Source organism: Gymnoscopelus braueri, assembly GCF_963280865.1.
Source record: "Gymnoscopelus braueri genome assembly, chromosome: 20".
NCBI classification, from domain to species: Eukaryota; Metazoa; Chordata; class Actinopteri; order Myctophiformes; family Myctophidae; genus Gymnoscopelus; species Gymnoscopelus braueri.
In genome coordinates this window covers 25,551,180-25,574,699 of record NC_137622.1, presented here as the reverse complement: position 1 = coordinate 25,574,699, position 23,520 = coordinate 25,551,180, and the positions used below count along the sequence as shown (strand labels likewise).

General features: G+C 41.3%; 1 protein-coding gene across 4 annotated transcripts in view; it reads right to left on the bottom strand.

Moving 5' to 3' along the window:
* fam13b (family with sequence similarity 13 member B) overlaps window positions 1-23,520 on the bottom strand; it is an 80,265-nt gene that overhangs the window by 32,609 nt on the left and 24,136 nt on the right. For all 4 annotated transcript variants that reach the window (XM_080416767.1, XM_080416768.1, XM_080416766.1 and 1 more), the window contains 4 exons: window positions 17,249-17,461; window positions 15,441-15,618; window positions 14,186-14,327; window positions 3,806-3,918 (listed from right to left, as the gene is read on the bottom strand). In XM_080416767.1, coding sequence (XP_080272893.1) covers window positions 3,806-3,918; window positions 14,186-14,327; window positions 15,441-15,618; window positions 17,249-17,461 — 646 coding nt within the window. The remainder of the gene's footprint in view (window positions 1-3,805; window positions 3,919-14,185; window positions 14,328-15,440; window positions 15,619-17,248; window positions 17,462-23,520) is intronic.

Below are 23,520 nucleotides of genomic sequence, written 5' to 3'. Positions count from 1 at the left end.
CTAGACAGTGCGGTACGGACTACTTTTACTGTAGATACCACATTAATAATACTGAATGATACTACATACAATTACCCACATGGGACCTCGCATGACAATTAATTGCTACAACACTTCTCCACTTCTATATACAACAATAAAAGTGTGTGTGTGTGTGTATGTGTTTTATCTACGCCCCAACTGGGCAGCAGCTACCTAAAGCTCACACACAAATGTACACATTCCATAACAGAAGTTGTTAAACCCAGGCATGGTTTGGCAAATAAACATGTTCAGTGTTGTCTTATAAATAAGAAGCATGCATGAGGTTTGTGTGGATGTATGTTTGGGAGCTTTAGTGAGTGACTACAGTACATGGATCCAAGAGGTTTGGGCGTATGCGTGTGTATGCAGTGATGCACGTGTCAACCCACAACCTGTGTTATTATAGACAACTAAAACTAACGAAAACTAAAATTGAATTAAATATTTGGTTAATTGAAATAAAAATAAAAATGAGGCTTTACAAAAAATCTTAACTAACAGAAATATCAAAAATAGGCAATGTACAAGCATGCTTTTAGCTCAGCTGGCCATGTACTTGGAGAGCCACTAAATGAGTGAGTGAGTGAGAGTGTCTATGTGAGACCCCGACGTTTATGGGGGCCAAAAGTATCTTTCATGCAAGCAGTGTTCTGCCAACTGTGCCAAGGCAAGCCTACGTGACTCTTGTGTGTATGTACGTGTATGCGCCTGTGGATTATGGATTAGTGCATGTAATCATCTTAAGGCCAGTGGAACATGGCTGGCAGCATGACCCTGACCTAATAAACCCCACAGTGAAGCGCACGCGCGCACACACACACACACACACACACACACACAGTCACAGTCACAGTCACAGTCACACACACACACACACACGGCTGTGATCAGACTCCTGCTCTAAAACAGACCCAATATTGCGCTATAGAAAAACCACAGAGCAGTTCTAACTTCAAAGTGCTGCGTTAATAACTGTGTTTATCTTACAGGTAACTAGGTACTGAGTAACTAGAAATCAATGGCCATGTCAATGTGATTAATATGTATACTGTGCATGGTAAAAACAATACAGTTCTTCATTTCTAATAGTTCTGTTTCTTCAGCTATGAGTAATATATGTATTTACTTATTTATTCATGTATATATCAATGAATCGATTAACCACTTGAGGTCTATTTTATACTTTGTTGCATAACGGTGTCGTGCAAAAACTGTGCAAATAGCAGATCTAAATGCTCACAATGCGTGGCAGTGAGCTTCATCAGGTATGATGAAGACCCGAAGGGGTCGAAACGTTGTGTGCTGTGAGCCTTAAATAAAATTGTGGTCGCTGGAGCGTCAACAGTGTGCGGACTTCCTCTTCTTTCTAAATGTAATCTATGCCATGCCATTCTTTGAAACAAGACAACCCACTTGTTACTGTCATTCAATCCAAATTAAGCACATAAAACCATCACCCTTGAGGTCAAAGTGGCAATAATAAAGTCGTTTTCATGATGGCATGTTTGTAATGAAAAGCCAACGCAGCTGTGAAGCCTGAAAGGATCTGTTTGGAATTTTGGGGAGGGAGGTAGTGACCATGCGCACTAGCTACAACGATGGTACCCTCACTTTGTCCATAGATGTCGGGTGGAGGATTGGTGTAACATGCTAGAGCAGGGGTTTTCAAAAACTGCGACGAGTTGACATATTGCAGGGGAGGCGTATGGAGAAGTGAGGGTGAAAGAGACAGCCGGTTGGAATGATGGTAAATGGACTGCAGCGCCTTTTTCCAAAGTATGTTACAATGTATTTCACATTCACACACCATGAAATGTCATTCTGGATGTGGTGTGGTGGTCTGTAGCCATTTAAAGCAGATCATCGAGGTCAGGAGAGCAGAGAGGATCAGCATATTTTTCCTGGGAGATTGAACCATGACCCTAGGACCCTCAGTCTGGAAGAATATACTCTTTATCCTATGTATGAGTCTGGGTAAGTTGTCAGACTAGACAGTAGCCGTATGTCAACAGTTCGCAGCTCAGGTTTTCAGAATGTCTGCTTAACCCTAGCGTCCCTATTGTTGGCATGTTAAAGTAGGCATACATTTTGGCACAAATTGCCGGGCAAACATTCAGAACTAAAACGTCACAACGCATTGCAACGTTGTGTTGTTGTGAGGTTGTAGATTGGCTATTTTCAGTATCTGCCTGGCAGACAATGAAGTATAAAGGGATTAAGTGGTGAACTAGGAAGATATTAAAAGAAGCTGCAGCCTTTTTCTGGAATAAAAAGCTGTCCTAAGTGTGTGTAGTTAGGGTGGTAATGATACAAAACAAATTTCAAGTATTACACCAAAAATAAGTTTTTAATGCATATTTCTCTCCATTTGGTTACATTTGAACTCTCTCTGAATAAACCCTGAGGATTTTACTGTGTGCACGTGGGTGTCTGAGATGACCTGTCAAGTCAGTGGCCAAATTCTCAAACCAAGTCTGCCACTGGTTAACGATGCCAGAACATTATGTTGTCGGATTCTCTGGTGTTCTCAACTGTGCTTGACTTGCACATAATGAAACTGAGAAAACTAAAAAAACTTTTAAGGTGATGGGTAAGGGTGCAACAGTTAATTGAACTTAAAAGCTTTACAAATAATCAATTTAAATAAAATGATCAATTTAGAAAAAATATCGAAAATTGACGACTTACAAGCAAAAAATGCATTGTGTTGTGAGCTTGTAGATTGGCTATATCTGCGCGACACCGTTGTACGAGAAAGTATAAAATAGGGATATACAAAAGATATATCAATAGATTAATCAAAAAAATTGATTAAGTCAATTATAAACAATCCATTATATTTTGTGTTGATTTGTTGATATATAAAAATACACAATAAAAAAAGCACGCTTCTCGATTAAATGGATAAGTAAGCGAAAGAATCATTGCTAAGAAGATAGTCCATAGTTGCATCCCTAGTGGTGGGTTCTGGATCCGGAACATGAAATAGCAATTTACTAGGTGTTGAATAGATTTATTATAGTTGTTCCAATTAAACAGTCCCATCAACTCCAACAGTACCAAGAAGTTTGCCTGTACAGTATGTAACTCTACCTCTTTACCTGACCCTGAGCCAAAGAACTGTGGTGGAAGCACCCAGTAAAACACAGGCCTGTTTTATTTTTGTTGTTCCGTTACTTGACTGACAGTAACATGTGTTCACTCCTCAAGGTTAAGAAAATGTTTTTACAGCTATGCACGAAAGCAAAAGCTTGTCACACCTACATAATACTGTATGCATCTTAAGCTTGTAAGCTTGCATATAAAAATGTGGTAAACTATTCCCACACTTGCTGACAAATTAAATCAATGAAAATGTCCTCGCCTCAGATGCCCACCATAGCCCCAAAGACAGCAGTTGTAGCCCCTTTACACTTGTTCTCAACAGAATACAATGGTTGCATAACTAAATTAGTGGCTGCCCTTGACAGAGGGGACTTAACCTAGAGTAAATTGAGAGCAACGTAACGTACGTGTATGTGAATCAGAGTGTTATGAACATGAATGCCTGGCCTGACAGGGCCTTGTCTAACAGGATTTAACTAATAATTGACAGCATAAATTACTACAGCGGATGGTTTACATTGCTTTGATGCTAATCGGAACGGTGGATGAGCACTGAGACCCAGAGGTGTTTGATAGTGTGTGTGTGTGTGTGTGTGTGTGTGTGTGTGTGTGTGTGTGTGTGTGTGTGTGTGTGTGTGTGTGTGTGTGTGTGTGTGTGTGCGAGCGTGTGCGCTACCTGTCTGATGTGCTGCCGGTATCATGTGATTGGGAAGGGGCAGGGCCCTCCTCTCCGTCCTGAGGCAGCTCCTCGCACTCTGTCTCACCCTTCTCATCATCCAGCTCTGTGATCTACAGAGAGAGAGAGAAAGAAACACCCTGGAGGTTAGCATCAAAAGGCATTATAATATTCATTACACTTAAATACACTTGTGTCTCACTTTGGCTATGCAAGTTTAGAAATGTACAATTTCATGCACCAGTCAATTTATACCACTGATCTGTTGCTGGTTATTTAAAAAACAATGATTTACCACTACTTCCACTTGCATAAGGTTTAACATATACCGTAGTTAAATTGTCTAGGACAAAGAAACAAAGTCACAAGCTGCGCCTGCCCGTACTGTATGTGCACACCTGTATGCTAACCTACAGAATAAAAATTAAGCCCAAAGTTGTCTCCAGAAATGGTACAGCGCTTAAGAGCCCAATCTGTGGAGCTACATGTAGCATTGATTGCTTGCCTGAGATCGATTCCCGCCAGGACCATCTAATTTCCTGGTCTCCATTTTTATGGCCCATCTCAGCTGGCTTGTAGAAACTAAAAGAGAAAATGGAGTGACCACTTCACCTTTAATAGAAGCACTGAAAGGTGCTTTCCATTCAGAATGTCAGGGACTTCCAAAACTACGGTTATTAACTGTATGGTGTGTGTGTGTATAATTACAGTTTTTCACGGAAGTGCATTCCTGTTTTAATCCCTTTCCGGGGATTTATACAGTTTTAAAACAGGATTTAATAAGCTTTGTTGTTGAGGGGAAAATTCAGCACAAGCCAAACCGCTTATTGACACAGTTATTTAATAGTCTCAACATAAGTGTTGCCCAGTGGAGATGGTTTCATTTCCTGCTCGAGGACATTAGTTCCCTGAATTGGCAGCAAAATATCACAAGACCTCTGAAAACTAACTGGGCTCCATTGTTGCCAACCATAACAAAATCCAAATCCTTAAGATATTATCTGATAATAATTGAGAAAGAAATGGACACAGTGGTGATCATTTTGTTTTCACCCAACTCTCATGAACAACAAAAAGCGTTCATCTTGGACGTGAAGTAATTGAGTGGTACGGAGGTGATGGGAGAGGATAATGTTTCCAGTTGGGGGATTTCTGCTCCCCTGAATTCATGAGTTGAAGGTGTTGATACACCCAAGAATACTGATAGCTGGTAGAAGCTGTGCGTGTGCGCGTGTGCGTGTGTGGTAAGCGTTTTTGCATACGTGTTGGTCTAGGGATGTCTAAATATAGAAAAGCTAATGGCCAACACATTCACAACATAAGACAGGCAGACCTAGGATACATAGATAAGATAGACGTGAAATAAAATAGATAAGACCGTCAAGATACATAAGGTAGACATACGATAAAATAGACATGAGATAAGTTAGACTAGATAGTTAGATAGACAGACAGACAGACAGACAAAGAGGCAGACATTTAGACAGCTAGATAACAGACAAGATAGTTCAATAAGATAGATCAGGTAGACAGAAGACAGATAAGATAGACATACGATAGGTCAGAGAGAAAAGAGACAGAGGGGTGGTCGAGGATGACAGTGACCAGAAAGGACAAGACAGAAAGCAAAGGTGGCAGAAGGAGCGAGCGAGGAAAGGAGGCAAGAAGGAAAGAGAAGGAGGAGGGAGGACAGAAGGGTAAAGCAGGGAGTGGCTGGGCTGGGATGGGGAAGGGAGGGACGGAAAGGAAGGTGGGACACAGTGAGTGATAGAGTGGAAGGGAAGGAGGGATAGGAACAGTGAGAAACAAATGGAGATGAAAAGTGGTACGTCCTTTTGTTTTGTGTTAGCGTTTCACAACAGGGCTCACACACACACACCCCCCCACACACACACGTAATATTTTTGTATGGAAACCCTTTTACAGTCTGGGTATGGGACAAGTTCTTTTTCAGAGTGTGAACACCACCCACCATGCTCCTTTGTTTTATATATCGTCTCTGTCGGGTGGAAACCTCATACAGTATAGGTCCAAAACTGTTAAAAATATCAAAAATATCAGATCTACAAGTTCAAAACGTGGTGCGAAGCAACGCTTTTTGAGCTTGTAGATCTGCTATGTTTGATGGTATTGTGTGATGCTCTAGTATGATACTACTAGATAGTTTATGAAACAAATATGAAGATAAGAGGTTTCTGTCTGACAGCAACGGTATTTTAGTTTAGTCAACATTAGAGAGATGATTAGGAAATAAATGAAAAGAGAGTGAGAGAGAGAGACAGACAGAGAGGGAGAGAGAGAGAGTGGATGCGAGTGGGCTGAGGCAGAGAGAAACAGAGAGAGAACCCACAACACTAAAAATATAAGGGTCACCCAACAGATTTATCTCCATCTAACTCCTCTACTCTGGTCTAGTTCTGTCCTTCTTCCTTCTCTCAATGCCAACCCCAGCTGCTGCCCGCCACTGCCCCCGTTGCTACGGCAACATCTTCATTCCCATTGGCTGATGGAGAATTCTTCTCGCACCGTGGCGCATGCAGATCTGTGGATGACTCATACTTCTGTGTGTGTGTGTGTGTGTGTGTGTGTGTGTGTGTGTGTGTGTGTGTGTGTGTGTGTGTGTGTGTGTGTGTGTGTGTGTGTGTGTGTGTGTGTGTGTGTGGTACAGAGAGAGGGCAAATGAACAAGCAGAATGTTGAGCATTTATGTGTTCATGGAATACAACCAAAATGACTCTTTTAATGGTTTACAAAATTAACAGCCCACAAAGCAGGCACTTATAGGCCAAATATGTATATCCATCCATGTGTAGCTAACACACACACACATAGCTTACTTGAAGCTACTTATTCAACAACATTAATATGACCTTAAATTATTCAATGACCGCCTCGTTGTTGCCAAAACTGCTACTCGGGCGTAGTAAAAACTGGCTATAAATATCACTTTGAAATACATAATAGTCCCCTAGAGTGCATTTATTCTTCTTCTTATAAGTGATTCATATTGACACAATGAATATCACCTTGAGTACATAAACATCTGCTGGACCAGAGGGACTTTTTTCTTTGCAAATTGAGTGTCAGTCACATGGAGTGAATAGATAATCACATTCACAGAGCCTTTCAGATGATGTAAAGATAAGAGAGCTTATGAGCAGGTGAACGATGTAAATTCCTATTTAGGATATTATATTATAATATTATTATATTATTATCATATTAGGAATGCCTGATGCCATGACAGAAAGAGAGAGAGGGGGGGACTAAAGAGAGAAAATGTTAAGATTCACATTTGTAAACAAGCAGACCTGACCAGAAAAATCTAACACAATGAGAGTTTTATTAAGTGTGAGTGAGTGAGTGTGTGAGGCACGGATGCGGGTAGTATGAGCATGCAAGTATGTTTTATCCGTGTGCACACTTGTGTGCGAGCACAACCCTATTTTAATTAAGCAAATGAGTGTGGTGCAAATGAGTGTGCATTTGTTTGTGTTTGTGTGCATTTGTGCGCCCACAGTGCAGTCACATGAGAGGGCAGGGAATGTAGTGTAGGAACAGAAGGTCGTAGCCTTGGCGCCAGTACTGTGGTCCAGTTTCAGTGGTTCAGAGTTAAGGAAGATGAAAACAACATCCCCTGCTGATGCAAACCAGCTTGCCTATTGCCTACTGTCAGAGGTGGAAGTACTATAATGCCACAAGGTAGAAATACTTTGTTACAAGTAAAAGTCCTGTTTTTTAAATTAACTATAAACATTTTACCCAGCCTGCATTTCATCATGAGGACATGGGCAAGCTATTTGGATCTCAATCAGTCAGTCCTCCTCCACCGCCAACAAAAACAAAAACAAACAAAAAACTCCTCAGTGTTGCCTCATTCCAGCCCTCATGGGTGTGCCGTTTATTTCCTCAATAGCGATCAACCTGCTAGCCTTACGCTCCAGCAGGTTGTACACTGGGTGACTGGTCGGAAAAATGTTGTTCTACCTCTTTCGTCGCTCGCTCTGTGTGAGCCAGGCTCTCCGTTGGACACGTGACCAAGTTGCAAGACTTTAATCAACAGTTACACCTGGTTAAGTTCATCACAGGGTATAATACTGTCTCTGACCCAAAAGATGCAGGTGTGACACGTTATCTGGACACGTTATAAAGTGCATAACAGATTACAGTGTGACTGCAGCTCGTGACCTGACACTGAACTATAGCATTCATATGGTCCCTTTACCTCCCTGGATCCAGTCCAACTAGGCCGTCACACAGCCTTCAGCAAATGCCTGCACGTTCTCATTCTAAATTGATATACAATGCTGCTGCATAGTATTACACTGTGTTCCAGCAGTATGTAGTTCATTGCGTTCCAGCCTAGAATAGATATAGGACCTCAACACCTTGCTTTACAACAGTGATTATACAAAAATAACTATGATTTTAATGATCATAAGAGAATTATGTAAAAAGAATATATATGTAAAAGGAAAACTACAATGGTTTCTTTCTTTCTTGAAAAGTATGTTTTCATTGTGATTGTGATACAGATAAATAATAACGTAAATTGATCCAACACGGAACACAATTGATTGATTGATTATTAAAATAAAATGCATCTGGCCACCCATCTGATCACTTAACACGGCTCAGATGGATGGGCCGGCAAGCAACGCTTTTGAGATTTTCAAGTGGGGTCTGATCCAGAAAAGGTTGAGAACCACTGCTTTACAATGTGTTGTGATATTATGGAACTGTCCTAGTTCAAACCTAGCCGTGTAGGCCATGCCTGGTTTTGGATAACTGCTGTGGTAAAAGTAGCAGACGTACAGTAGTTTAATTCAAGGTTGTTTTTTTGTTACTATTAATGCACAGACCGAGTATAATAATTTTCCATTAACTCCAGCAACACATGATCTTGGCCAGCGCAGTCCAACTCAGCTCAAGCCAAATAGCCAAACCAAGATTAGCAGTCACCCTGGATACAGAGAGGCAGGGTATTATTTCAATGGCACAGACAGAGCAAGCTTTCCACATTGGTTGCCATACTGGTGGCACACTGCCAAGAGGCGTGGTTCAGCGGGTCCCTCAGCCCATTTAGACCTGAGGCCGACTCTAAAAACAGTGGTTGTAATGGGGCCGACTCACAGGTGTGAATGTGGTTGATGGTGGAAAAACAATACATTTTCGGTCAACTTTACCTGATTAAACATACTTTTACAATGTATTTTTTTAATGTATTTTGATGCATCCACTTCACAGAGTAAGTAAAAAGAAAAATAACATGCTCAAAACAAATCCACTGATGTTACTGCTCTTACAAGCGTAGCCTCAGCCACACACACGAACCTTGGCAGCAATACAGCTAACCCATTTTGTCAAACATAAACAAAACAAAAGCTCACTTCGTCATGTCAGTTAATACCAAAGCCTTTTGGAGTTTATAAAGCTTTCTTAACTACTCAACCCGTATATACTTAATTGACCAGAGTCCCCCAAAGGTCTATAACAGGCCCCTTTTTCCATTAACATCAAATCTCTTGGCTGACATTGCATCGCAACGTGATGCGTTGTGATCTTGTAGATCAACTATTTTCGCAGGACGCTTGTCCCAGAACAGGGACAAATAGGGTTCATCTGGATGTATCGACCTGTAGCAAAAGCATGGGAAATCACTGTCCAATCACAGTTATGCAACAATGACTCCATCTACCTCCTCTTTCCTAGCAAGTTGTGGTTCTTTGTGCTGCATAACTTATTTACAGATTGCCTCATGCGTGTTAATCTCCTTCTCAAGGGTCTGTTCTGACAGGGTGCTGATCCCAGTGGAAAAGCTGGAGGTGTCAGTTCCATGGTTACATCATCATCACCTCAAAGACCCCCCTCTCTTTCTCCTTCTCACATCGTTGCTGTCTGGCAGAAACCTTGTATATTCATATTTCAACTTTATATGTTTTGTTTTGTCAATAAATGCCCCCCCTTTCGTCATACTACAGTCTCACACAATAGTAGCAAAAATAGCCGATCTACAAGGCTAAATAATAACCACATTGGATGCATCGGAACACAGGTTCCTTTTTCCATTTCCTGAAAAGTAACAGGTTTTTTAGAACATACAAGGTTTCCACCCGACAGCGACGATATCGTTCTCCATCTCCCTCCCTCCTCCTGGTTTCCCTGCCCCCCCCCCTCTCTCCTTCCCCTCCATTACTCTCTCTGCCTCTCTCTTATGTAACACACATGGAGGCATTTTCTTTCCGAATGACTGCTCTCATTCACATTGTCTGCTTTCTTCTTCAACTCTCTCCCTCTCTGTTAACATTAAGTGAAAGACAGAAAAAGGAGTACCGAACCTGGATGGACTTTGTAATGGATTACTATATTATACTGGGCTCTATTTGAGCTCAACTGTCTTTTCCCCACTGAAATAACACACAGCAAAGCCGCCCTCCACAGGGGAGAATAAAATAAAAACTCAGTTAATTAAAATATAATGTCAATGTATGATTTACAATTACCATTCAAGCAGAAAGAAAGACAGGAAGAGAGGGACAGAGAGAGAAAAAGAGAGAGAAAAATAGAGAGAGAAAGAGAGAGAGAAGATGAATGCAATTTATGGAAGCGAGTGTCAATGACGGGGAACAGCCAAAATGAGCCAGGGCCCCATAGGCTTGTACTCCGCACAGTACATCACATAGGCTGGAGGGATGATTGATCTGCATCCAGCTAGTTACTGTAGTTGTTAGGCCAAATGAGGAAAGACTACATCCCAAAGTCTGGAAGTATGATTGCTCTGCTATTCTGCTATTGGCTAGTCTGTTGTTGAGCCAACTGGACGACCAATATTCTAACTCCATCACTCTTTGACTAAGTCAGTCAGTAAAAGACATGCTTGTCTCTAGTGCTGGCCTGGGACTAATGGGGAAGGACGGAAGACATCCATAATTTTTCACTATACTCTCTCTACATATACACATACAGTATAGTGTATATACAGTATGTACTGCATGTGTATTAAACATAAGTGTACATACATACACCATATTGTTAAAACATATTATATATTCTTGCTTTGTTATGGCCTTTGTGCATTAAGTTAAAAAGGGTGTATGCATGATTTAATTGACAGTTGGACATACAAACTGTACTTTATTATTTTTATCTTTTCAGGAATTCAGGGGACACTTAAAGTCACTTAATGTGTCTTTATAATTATATCACATATAAGCAAATAATATTGCGTGAACAGAGACGTTATGTTTCTAATGATTATAATAACTTAAGAGTTCTAAGGACATAATGCAACTTCAGCTTAGTGTACAATAGAGTCACTTGCACTTACAAATCGTGAGGGGGATTTCCATTAGGTAATTCCATAGTATTACTGTGTACGTACCATAGTGCCCCAAAAGGTTAATACACTGATTAATACACAGCGATAATAATGTATTTTATTTTATGAGTAGCCCACAGTATGGATTTCAAAGCCTATGGCAGACATGGATTTCAAAGGCTATGGCAGATGAGGCTTTCGTGTGATGCCCACAAAAACATGTCATCAACTAATGGTTTTCTAATGGTTGTGCTAGTGCTCATTAACTCTTTAACTGCCATCTACCCCCTTCCCTGCCATAGAAAATACATTGCAAAAATAGGTAAAATGTGAATTTTGTCTCCGTTTATTTTTTAACATTGAAGTGAATGGAGCAGAAAATCTTCGAATCGCGTTATCTCCTGCTTCCTTTGTGATAAACGAAAAATGTAAAAAGCAACAAAAAAAAAGTAAAACAATAAAAATAAAAAAAGAATAAAATAAATAAATAATCAAAATCTCGTTTTTCTCGTCGATGGCTGGCTGAGCCATGCAGAGAAAAACGAGAAATCTCGTCAATGGCAGGTAAAGAGTTAAAAGGCAAGGAGTGTCACTTTGCCAGCCTCCCACCATCTATATCAATGGTCTTCAATTGCCATTGTTGCTGCTCTTTACGGTATGCAGAGAAACCAGTCATTAACCCGTTCAATCCGGGAACGCATTTCTGTCATTTTAGATTTCTTTGGCTTTTCAAAAATAGCAGATCTACAAGCTCGCGCTGTGAGCTTGTAGATCAGCTATTTTCGAAAAATCATGAAAATGTGTGCAAATCTTGGAATACGTTTTTTAAGCAAACATTTGTAACTGTCAAATGTCTCAACAAATGTCTTCATTTTTCTTAAAAACTATTGTTGCTATATGATATATCAGCGGTGCTCAAACTTTTTCTTGTCAAGGACCACCCAAAATCATATGTTTTTGGCCGCCGATCCCCATCAAAATATGTTGTTCCAGGGACCCCCCAGAAGCAAAGATTTGAGTTAAAATGTTAAAAAAAACGTATTCAAAGATTTGCACAAATGTTCCAAGATTTTTCAAAAATAGCAGATCTACAAGCTCGTAGTGCTATGAGCTTGTAGATCTGCTACTTTTCAATAGCCAAAGTATACAAATAATGGTTATAGCTAAATATGCGTTCCCGGATTGAACGGGTTAAACTGTATAGACACAACACTAGGTGGGGAATCACATCACTCAGCACTAAGTGAATGCTTTTGTATTTGTTTAGTCTGGCACTTACATTCCTTAGACACAATGTAGATTTCTAGAACAATGCACAGACCTAAATGCATATGGAAACAACTGTAACCTGTAACGAAAGACGTGTGTCAGCAAAAGGGTTTGGGAAAATAATCATGTCACCACATGTTCATCATTTACCTGGCAACGCATTAGGCTATATCTTCATCTAAAAATCAGTGGTTCTCAACTTTTGCTGGATCTAGGGCCCACTTGAACATCATGAAAGCGTTCGCAGGCCCACCCATCTGGGCCACTTAACACGGCAGCCGTTAAGTGGTCAGATGGGTGCAATTTTAGAGTTCAGTTTATTTTAATGTTCAATCAAATCGATTGTGTTTCGGGCTTGGAGTATACTTTACGTTTCTTATTTATTGGTACCACTTCTTAATATTAATGTTATATTATTGTTAAAATCTTAAGTGTTTTGCCATTTATTTGGGGGCCCACTTGCAATACCCTCGCGGCCCACCAGGTTGAGAGCCACTGAAGTAAAGTCCCTGTGTGCCGTCATATAGAGCAGGGGTCTTCAGCGTTTTTCAGCCCAAGGACCCCCCTAGCTGAAAGAGAGATGAAGCAGGGACCCCCCACTACATACTGTATAAAATTGTATTTTCATAGATTTCATAAACCAACACCAAACCTCTTTGCCGAAAATAGCAGAGGCGTTGTGAGCTTGTAGATCTGCTGTTTTTGGTGTAAGTTCTCTTCAGAATAGGGATAATAGGGTTCAAGTGATTAATGTAAAAAAAAAGAAAAATCCAATCACACAAAGATTTGGCGAACCCCCTGTGGTAACTCTAAGGACCCCCTAGGGGTCCCGGACCCCCTGCTGAAGACCCCCGATATGGAGCCCTCTCCATCCAGCAGGAGCGAGTGTTACCGGGGGAACTGCATGTGTTTACTTAGTTGAGCCACCACATTCCACACATAGCGTGTGCGTACGTACCACACGCCGTAGCACAATGCAGGGATCACGCATGATGATTGTGCACATACTGGGACACGCTGAACTATGTGTCAGAGGCACCGTTACATAATTTCAGGTTATTTTCAGGCTCTCCGCTTTTTTTTCGGTGGGAAGGTCAACTTCAGAGAAATGGGCCCCAGGCGTAGCAAAGTCACACAGTTACCTCGCAAATGTCACGCAAAGCACTGTACGATTATATAAGGGCAGCACAGGAAATCCCAATGACCTGCTGGCACCAAGTAACACGAAATGTTAACCCTTGATAGGAAGGTCCTTTCAACCCACTTGAACCTGGCATTGCGAGCTTGTAGATTTTCCGATATTGCCGAATGATCGTCTCCAAACGTATATATATGTCGTGTAAAGCTGTTACTTTTCAAGTTTTCAGGATTCACACGCAATGTTTGACCGCAAATTATTAGCATCTTATCTCATCTCATCACTGTGAGTAATGCTAACACAGAGTGCAACTAGACACGGTCACATCCTCCAACCAGTATACAGGATGTGATGTAACATTCAATGTCCTTATACTATCAAAGTCTCTAATGTCCCCTGCTTGAATGTTGGACAAATGGTGTGTACGTGTGTGAATTGGTGTGTAGATCAATCACTGGAACGAAGGATGAACGGAGGAGAGAAAGATGGTTGATTCATCAAACGACTTTTGCCATTTTTGCATGACACCGTTCTACATAAGTATAAAATAGGGCTTAAGTGGTTAATCAATCTATTTAGTCGATTATATTGTACTGCATATTTGCGTCAATTTGTTGATGTATAGAACCCCCCCCAAAAAGATCTAAAAGTTGTACCTGTTCGTTGATGGAGCTGTAGTCGTTGGTGGTGGAGACGTCGTCCTCCTCGGAGTCAAACAGCTCCTCCTGGTTGTCCAGCAGCTCGGCCAGCACCCTGCTCACCGCCTCCTCCCGCAGGTCCTCGCCCTCCAGCGACAGACTGGTGGACACACACATACACACACACACACGGACACACACTTTAAACCAGGTGTTCTCAACCTGTGGGCTGGGGCCCACTGGTGGGCCGCAAGGGTATTGCAAGTGGCCCCCAAATAAATGGCAACTAATTAACCAACTATTTTAACGATAATATAACGGTGGTTAGGCCTGTCACAATTATTACATAATCGTCTGATCGCAATCATTTGAGATAATCGCAATTATTTTTGCATAATCATTATAATCGTTTCTATGTAGAAAAATGTTTTCAAACATTTTCAAACATTAAAAATAGCAGAAATAGCAGATCTACAAGCTTATGACGCTTGTAAGCTTGTATATCTGCTATTTCTGCAATTTTTACATGTATACATTTATTAAATATGTCAATAATGTCTTTGCATATTTAAGTAATTTGTCATATCTGCCCTGTGGATTTTTTTATTATGAAGCCTAAAAGACAAACAGAAATGTAATTTCTATTCATAATGTTCAACGCCAAACACACAATTAAATCATTAATCGCAATTATTTGAGTGACAATTAACACATTCCCCGGCATTGACGCAGATCCCCGTCATAAAAAAAAAAGAAAAAAAAAAGAAAAAAGTTTTTCACACAGAACCAGGAGATAACGCGATCCAAAGATTTACTGCTCCATTCACTTCCTGGTTAAAGTATTTGGGAAATATTCTGTATCTTGGCTCCTGTGTTTTTACTATGCATTTTTGGCGAAACATGCTATTTTCAACTGGGTATAACAAGCGAACATGGGAGGTCAGGATGAAATTTTTGTCTTGTTCATGGAAGCACAGTGAAACCCTCCGTGATAAGCAACCATCAGGGGATCGATCATACTGGAGATAAATATTCTGTGGTTCTTGAAAGATTAGTCAGAATGCTTAAAAATGCTGGCAGAAGCTACAGCCTGTTTTAGAAAAACCCCTGGCAGTGAATGTGTCAACTTAAATTTGTAATCGTGACAGCCCTAACAGTGGTACAAATAAATAAGAACTCCACCCCCCCCCCACGCCCCACCGCTCTGGTGGCAGCGTGAGAACGGGCGAAGGGGAGGACGGGGTGTGCCCCGTGCGCGTGCGTGTCAACTCACTGGAATATGTCTGGTCCGAAGACGGCGGCCAGCGCCCCGACGGTCCAGCTGTCGGGCTGCGAAGACGCCACACTGGCCAGGAAGCGACAGAGGAAGCGCAGCAGGCCGTAGTTCTGCTGGGGCAGCTGCTGCAGCACGTAGCGCATGCTCCTCTTCACCTCCTCCTCGCCGCTGTCTTCTGCAAGCGTACAAAGCATTAGGGATGGGACGATAGTCGTTATCGTTTATCGTGAAGAAGGAGAAAAAAAATTACACTCCACGATTATTGGCCCTTCCCACACCCACACTTTCTGACATGAATGGTAAAGCCAGCACACGCTTAGCACTAACACAAATGAAAATGATCATCGCCTCAAACTTCACTTTAGAATCATGCCATCAGGACAGAGATACAGAACTTTTGAGATGGGAAAACGTTCGTTTCGGTAGGAATTCTGTCCACTCAGCCATTGCAGGGCTAAACATTTCGCTGCTTGTACCTGTATCAGTGGTGACAAATAAACCTTCTTGTTTATTTTCCAATATTGGAAGTACCTTGCCGTGCATCATCGCTTATTTATGCTCAGCAATAAATTATAAACAGAGGGGCGTTGGCAGCAAAATTATCAATTCTGCACGTACAACTTTTTTTGGCTCCCACACAGCTCCTTTCTTGTTATGTAGACAGAGATTAAGAGACACACATAAGATCCATGAGACTATGACGTGATGTGAATTAGGGAACAGAGGAGGAGTTAAAGAGAGACAACACGTCAGGTGACAGATTACCAGATAGATTAGAGACGTGAGCTGTTTACCAAGACAGACAGACACACAAACAAACAGTCCAATCCTCCGTCACTCTTAATCAAGGTGTCAGACAACAGGGAAAACCATCATGCTGGAAAGGAGATCATTAGAGATGATCAACAATAGATGAGTGTGAGGGAGACGTGTAGAGGAGTAATCTACACTTTTCACATGTAGTAAATTAATACATACAATACTCTTGATAGTATATTAAACCATCACAAAATAATAGGTATTGAAAAATATGAAATCGAGCTTTTTCCCAAATGGAGACATGGCAAAGTGAATGGCACCGCAACACTATAAATGTACCTTTTGTTAATTTAAAGTCTGCTCTCCATTAAAAAGGAGGCAGTGGGAAAACAGGGAGAGACATCGCAAGGACCAGGTAACAACACGGTTTAACCCATTAAAGGGACACTTCACCCCAAAAAAACTTTGTTTCAATGGATTAGTCACCCCATGGAGACTTGAATTCATGGATATTTTTTTAGTTTTTTGTCTCATTTCAATTCACTCTCAATTCAACTCTCCATGGGGTGACTAATCCATTGAAACAAAGTTTTTTTGGGGTGAAGTGTCCCTTTAAGACCGGGAACGCATCTGTGTCATTTTAAGATTTTTTGGCTATTCAAAAAATAGCAGATCCACAAGCTCATAGCACTATGAGCTTGTATATCTGCTATTTTTTGAAAAATCGTGGAAAATCTGTGCAAATCTTTGAATATATATATATTTTTAAAGCAAATATTTTAAAAATATTTTGTTCCATGGACCTCCAGAAGCAAAGATTTGAGTTCAAAATCTTTGCTTGCAATATAATACTCAAAACACGATTTTTCAAAAATAGCAGATCTACAAGCGCGGCACTATGAGCTTGTAGATCTGTGAAGATCCGGTTCCGGAAACGGTTCCAAATGTGACGGAACCGATTCCGTCTCCTTAATGTTGGATCCGGTTCGTTCATGTTCCGGATCCCAACCCTACACAGGAGAGAGAGAGGACACTCAGTCACTCACCCTGGAGGAGCTGCAGTATGTGTCCCTGGATGGCCGTGGGGACGACGGGTTCAGGGAGCTCCTGCAGGAAGAGGCGGAGCAAACTGACGGCAGAGGCCAGGTCCGCCTCCTTCTGTAGCTCCACCTCCTCGCCGCTGTCATAGCGCTGCCGCAGCCAATCAACACGCTCCGCATTGCCGTTGACCAGGAAGAGGCCCTCCAGGTCCAGGCCGCCTGTCAGAACACACACACACACACAATCAATAAAAACTTCTGATCAATAAAGTTCACCAAGTTCAGACATGGGTTACGGTTAATAAGCAAACATCCGCGGTTTACACAACCCAGCATCCTGTCCTCCACTGCCAATTAATTGTTTAAGAGTGACTTGAGAATTACTGATTTTTAATAACTCTTCAGTATTGGCTTGATATTAAAATTACTATACCATTCATCTCTCAACAGAGATGCTGCGCCAGCTATTGTACTGTACTTGTGGTTATAAGGTTGCCCTACAAATCCTGAATGTAAACATCCACTTATTTTTACAGAGCACACTCAAAAAGAGCAGACTCTCAAATAATAGCTAAAACTCACAGCAACCTATTGTTGCTGTGAGGTATTAAGGAACAACTAAGAACATGGCAGTAGTGGCCTGATGGCGTAGTGAATAAGACTTTTACAAAACCCTGTCTCTCTATTGGCGTGGGATGGAATTCTACCAAGAGTCTTCCCCTACATGGTCTCCTTCTCTCCTCTTAATAAGGAATAAATCACTGTCCACGGTTTGCTTTTAAGGAGAAAAGAACATGCCTGTGTTGACGTGTTCTGTAGTTCAAGCTAATGTACCCACCCGGTACACACCGGCTGTGGGGCTGGAAACCAACATCAACCAAACACTGGCAAACCTTGGCTGTCTGTTAAGGATGCCAATTCCTAATTAGAGTGGCATGGTCCCAAACTGAGTATAATCAATCCTTATTTGTTTAAAGCAGACTTTAGCTGCAAAAAAAAAATCAAAATCTGAACTGGCACATAAATATTGAGACTTCAAAAGGCATCCCGGCAGCTCAGCCAGTAAGCATGCATGGCACAGACCGAATCACCACGTTGTGGATTCAAATCCGGCTCATGACCTGTGCAGGAAGTCATCTCTTTGTTCTACCGTGACTTTGTTATTTTATTCAAAACAAAGCTGAAATGCTTCAAAGCCGGCCAGTGGCGGCCACTTAACATCTCTGCGTGTGCCGTGTGCCTGGTGGCTCAGCCAGCCGGTGTAAGGACCACATTATGATCCCTGTGAGTGCGAAGACCCAAGTCCGAACATGACCGTCTTGTCTCCTGCATCTCTCCTCTCTCTACCCTTGGTTTCCTGTCTTTATACACTGACCTACGTGTATCTGAAATAAAAATAAAATACAAAATAAGAAAACTCAAAATAAACCTCTTATCTCCATACTTTTTTGTAAATTAATGTCCGACATCAAACAAAAATGTCACACAAAAGTAGTGAAAATAGGCCCGGATTGCTGGTGTAGCGGTCTGGGCACCCAGGCTTCAAAGTAGCCTGACAGCGCATCACAGGTTCAAGTCCCGATCCCGATCTTTGCTGCATGTCTCTTCCCATCTCTCTCTCCCTGTTTCATGTCAGTCTCTACTGAAAACTATAAATAAAGGCCAAAAAGCCCCCAAAAATGAATTTTTCTTTTTTTTTATGTAGTGAAAATAGCAGTTCTACAAGCTCAAGGCTGTAGATTGGCTATTTTCACTATTTCATAAATACAATTTAAAAAGAAGCATACAAGGTTTCCACCCAACACGATATACTGTATTATATACTACTATATGCATGTGTGTGTGTGTATTGCCATGGATGTTTTCTACAGCAGCCTAATCCGTGGGAAGCATTGGAAGCCAAGCATGCCTTTATTGATAATCATCATCATTCCTAACTTCGCTTACATCACTACCATGTGATGATAAGATACATAGATAACATACCGATTGAATCAGCCAACTAGTAAGGGTTCGACAACAACATGCCTTCATGTTAATGACATAACCATGTTCTCTATAATGTTTTTTTATTGTTATTGTACTCATTGTCAGTTGCTCAGGAAAAGGGCGTTGTTGTATAGAAGGTCATGCTTGTGCCATGTATTGTATTGTGTGTCATATAATAAAAAAGCAATTTCTCCCACAATAATGTAATCATTAGCCTTTACTTATATTGAGTAGGTTGAGAACAAATGCTCTTTTACAGTAATGACTTGTATTGTCCCTGTAATGTATTTTTGGTAGGGTTGAGATCCTTTAGGATTTTAACGTCTGATTCCTTAACGGTTCCCCTTAACACATTGAATGCCAATCGCGTAGATCTACGCGAACCTATTTAAAGCCGCAGCGTGCCAGTCGCGTAGATCTACGCGAACCGCCGATTCCCATTGATTTTGCCCCAGGTGCACTTTCCGATTTTTTTTGATCCATTTCCGTTTCCGGTCGGAAACAGAATTATTCGGGTTCCGTTTTTTTCGATCGTATCCGCTTCCTGTCTGGGATCCTGTTTAAAACTCGATTTTCTCGGTTGTTGTTTTTCTCCTCGCTGATCACTGTTTATGGTTGATCGGCTGTAGCTTCAAGATGGCGGCACGGATTTGGAAACTATTTTCGCTGGCCGTTTCTCACGGATCCGCCGTGTGTTTAGAACCAAATGAACGCGCACTTTTAACTTATTTAGCGAGGTCTGTGGCGACATGAAAAAAACTAAAAAACAACAATAAAACGCTGGCACTGGTGAGTACATTATGAGATTAAACTCTGGAATGGAATGTGTTAAAGATTACTATATTAAAAAAATATATATAAATGTTTGCCTAAAATGTGTGATAAACACAAATTCAACCATACAGTATTGCATACATAGTATTGCAGTGGTTCTCAAAGTGAGGTCCAGGGACCTCTGGGTTACTGGAGGGGAGCACCCGGAGGAAACACACATGAACAGGGGGAGAACATTGGATACACATAACCTTCTTGCTGTGAGAATGAGGCAAAAGTGCTAACCACTGAGCCACCAGGTTATCAAAATATAATAAAGACCGCAACAACTGCTGCTGTAATGTGACTGACTGCTGGTAGACAGTATGACCACTGCTACTGTTGGACAGCAATGCTCACAGTTGTGAACATGAAAGATGCTTTAATTATACACAGAGGCAGAGCACTCTCCAAGTGCCTTCAGTACCAGGGTGTGGGTGAGCTTGCACTAGACAATTTCCTATTGATCCTGGAATGTGATAAACATCTAGAATCTCAACAGTGGGAGTGCAATTACATAACACTCTACAGTAGACCCCCACCCTCTACCCTCAGAAGAGACGACGATTCAAAGCAGGGTTTCCTCTGTATACAGTTGACAGTGGTCAGTGGAGGGGTAAAACGTTGTTGTTGGGGAAACTGGATATACTGTAGCATTATTTAGCCTAACGGTAAAGCCTTGCTGAGCCCATAGGGCAGGAGCATATCTCCCGTTTCAACAGTGTGACAAGTACATCTACCAGCCATGATGTACAAGTACACCCCCTGGACATAATGCTAGTATGTCGCAGGGAATTACCCACAATCCAACCATTGAAGCCTCTTGAAGCAGCCTACCACAGTGCTCTAGGATGCATTACTGGCGATGGTTTTCACACCCATCATTGTATTTTATATGAAAACGTGGATTGGCCATCTCTTGCAGTTCGTAGAGAGCAACATTGTATTTTATTTATTTAGAAGGCGCTTTTAAAACCAAATGTTACTGGACTTTCTTTTTTTTTTTTTTTTTTTTTATCCCGCGATTTTTGTAACCCATTTTTTTCACCCGGTGCCAATTTCCTAAGTGATCCTGGGCGCTACACCTGCCCTACACCAGCGCTACACCAGTCCCCTTCAGCCTAGGGAGGCCAGGGCCGAGCTCATGCTTCCTTTAATGCATGAGAGCCAACTGACCTTCTTGTCACCTGACAGGGGGGAGTTTCCCTGGTAGGACGTAGCGCGTGGAAGGAACACGTTATTCCAACCAGTTCCCTTCCCCTCCATCAGGCGCCCCGGCTGTCATGGGGGAGGCGGTATAGCGACCAGGATTACTACATGTTTTTGTGAGGGTATTAACTACCCTAGGAGACACGGGGAGAACATGCAAACTCCACACAGAGTAGGCCCATGTTACTGGACTTTCAACACGTTCACAGACACACATTAGATATACCAGTCCACGTATGAACAGTGAACAAGGAAAGACTGCTTTCGTTTATTATGCTCCACACACTTCAGGACTCTCTGAAACTGGTTTGATTGGTCTCAATAGAGACATTTAGGGCGCTTCTTGAGGACACACTACGTAGTGACTGCACCTGTTTCATGTATCACTATGTTTATTTGCATTTATGGCGTTGTAATGCCCGGCCGGGGAATGCCTAACTGAGGACAGACATAATATCTATTAAAAAAATAATTATATAGTTTATATCTCTGAACACCAAATGCCAATGAACACCTGCCTAGTAGTATTAAGTACTACAGACCGATGCTGTTTTTAGCTCCAGTATGCAAGTGTACTGTCATGTACGGCTCTGAATTTACAGGCCTGGTATGTTATGCAACAGGCTAACGGATGGCTGACCACATTTCTAGACAAGCACATTAACAGTCATTAAGTGTGTGATGTTGACACACACTTGTAATTATAGCCCTATTTACTTTGACAAAAACACCCAATCTACAAGCTCACAATGCATCGCAGCATGATGCACTGAAAGCTTGTAGATCTGCCATCTTCAAAAGAAAAAAAAAAAAAAATGGAAATGTTTTGAAAGTTTTCCCAAAATAGAGATGCCAGGGTTAAAGTCATACTGTGTAATATTTTCAATTAAAGAAAAGTTTTCCACCACTGGCATGTTATCCACAATAACTATTTCACATACAGTAAATGTGTATTTTGAAAACCTCTCTAAAGACTATTTTTAGTAGTGAGTGTCTACCCCCGAAATATTTTTTGTATTTCAAAGTTAATACTATCGTTTCTGACAATGTTGTTGTTTTTGCTTTCTAAAATATCCCTAGCACTAGGATCCTGCAGCATTAGTTTTGGAGCAGTACTTCTGTTTCGAACTGAATTCAGTTCTACCAGACCATAGACAGACGCTGTAATGACATTGGAGCTACCAGAGGTGTCGTCAAAAACACTACTAAAATGAGTGTTCCACAGTATAACTTTAATGTGAATAGAAACAGCTAGAACAGTCATGTAAGTCATTACTTTACTGTAATACAGCATTTCAAAACAGGAAATGACAACACTTTATGCAAACACATGGATATTATGATATCCAAAATCCCAAGCGATATCAAGTCTCATATCATGATATCGATTCTATAAAATATAGATATATTGCCAGATTTGCCACGCCCCGAGAACAATCATCATTAATAACTCAGTAGAGGCCCTGGAGGGATAAAGTGATGGGTGTTACATGACCTTGTGTGGTGTGCCACAGTACACAAACTCAAACGTTGAAAGCCTAATTCATACTTTGTTGTCTGCATCATGTTTTTGGCTGCGACCATGCAGTTAGTACTGTAGAAGCCACTCTGTTGATCGGCCGGTGAAAGCCAAAAGCTGGTCACAGCTAAGCATGGATTACATGCTGGTTGAAAAAGGTATTTTCAGCAAGTGACACGGTCGTACAACAAAGTATAAATTAGCTACGCTATCTTAATGTCTAATTCTGAGTGCTGTGGCTTGACCTATTGTAGTCTTTACTACTGGTCAATACTTGTCATGTTGGTATATAATGTAGTGTGTGTTGGCTGCGTCCAAGTCAGACAGACTGTTTCACTGGCCAGCTGAGTTGCCCTGGAGTAAAAAACAAACAAACAAAAAAGAAACCTGACTCAGCAGGTTTTTCCACAAAGCTTCCCTCCTTTGGGTTCATCCGCAGAAATGTTTAATTGAAAATGCTGTAGTAGAAAGCATACTAAAGATATTAACACCGAGTCTGATGCAATTTTATATTGGTCAATCCGTTTTGAAACGAGTTTACAGCCACTCTTCATACAGCAATTTAAGAGTGTCCAAGAGGTCACAATAAACATGTGTCTGATTTAAATGTTCGTTTAGAGGGATTCAAAAGCCAGGGGCCCATGAAACGTGTTTGTAGAAATCCCCTTGGTATCATTTCAAACCAAATTTCCTCAATTCTAGAAAAGATGATTTTGGGGGAATTTAATCTAAAATGACACTAAGGTGT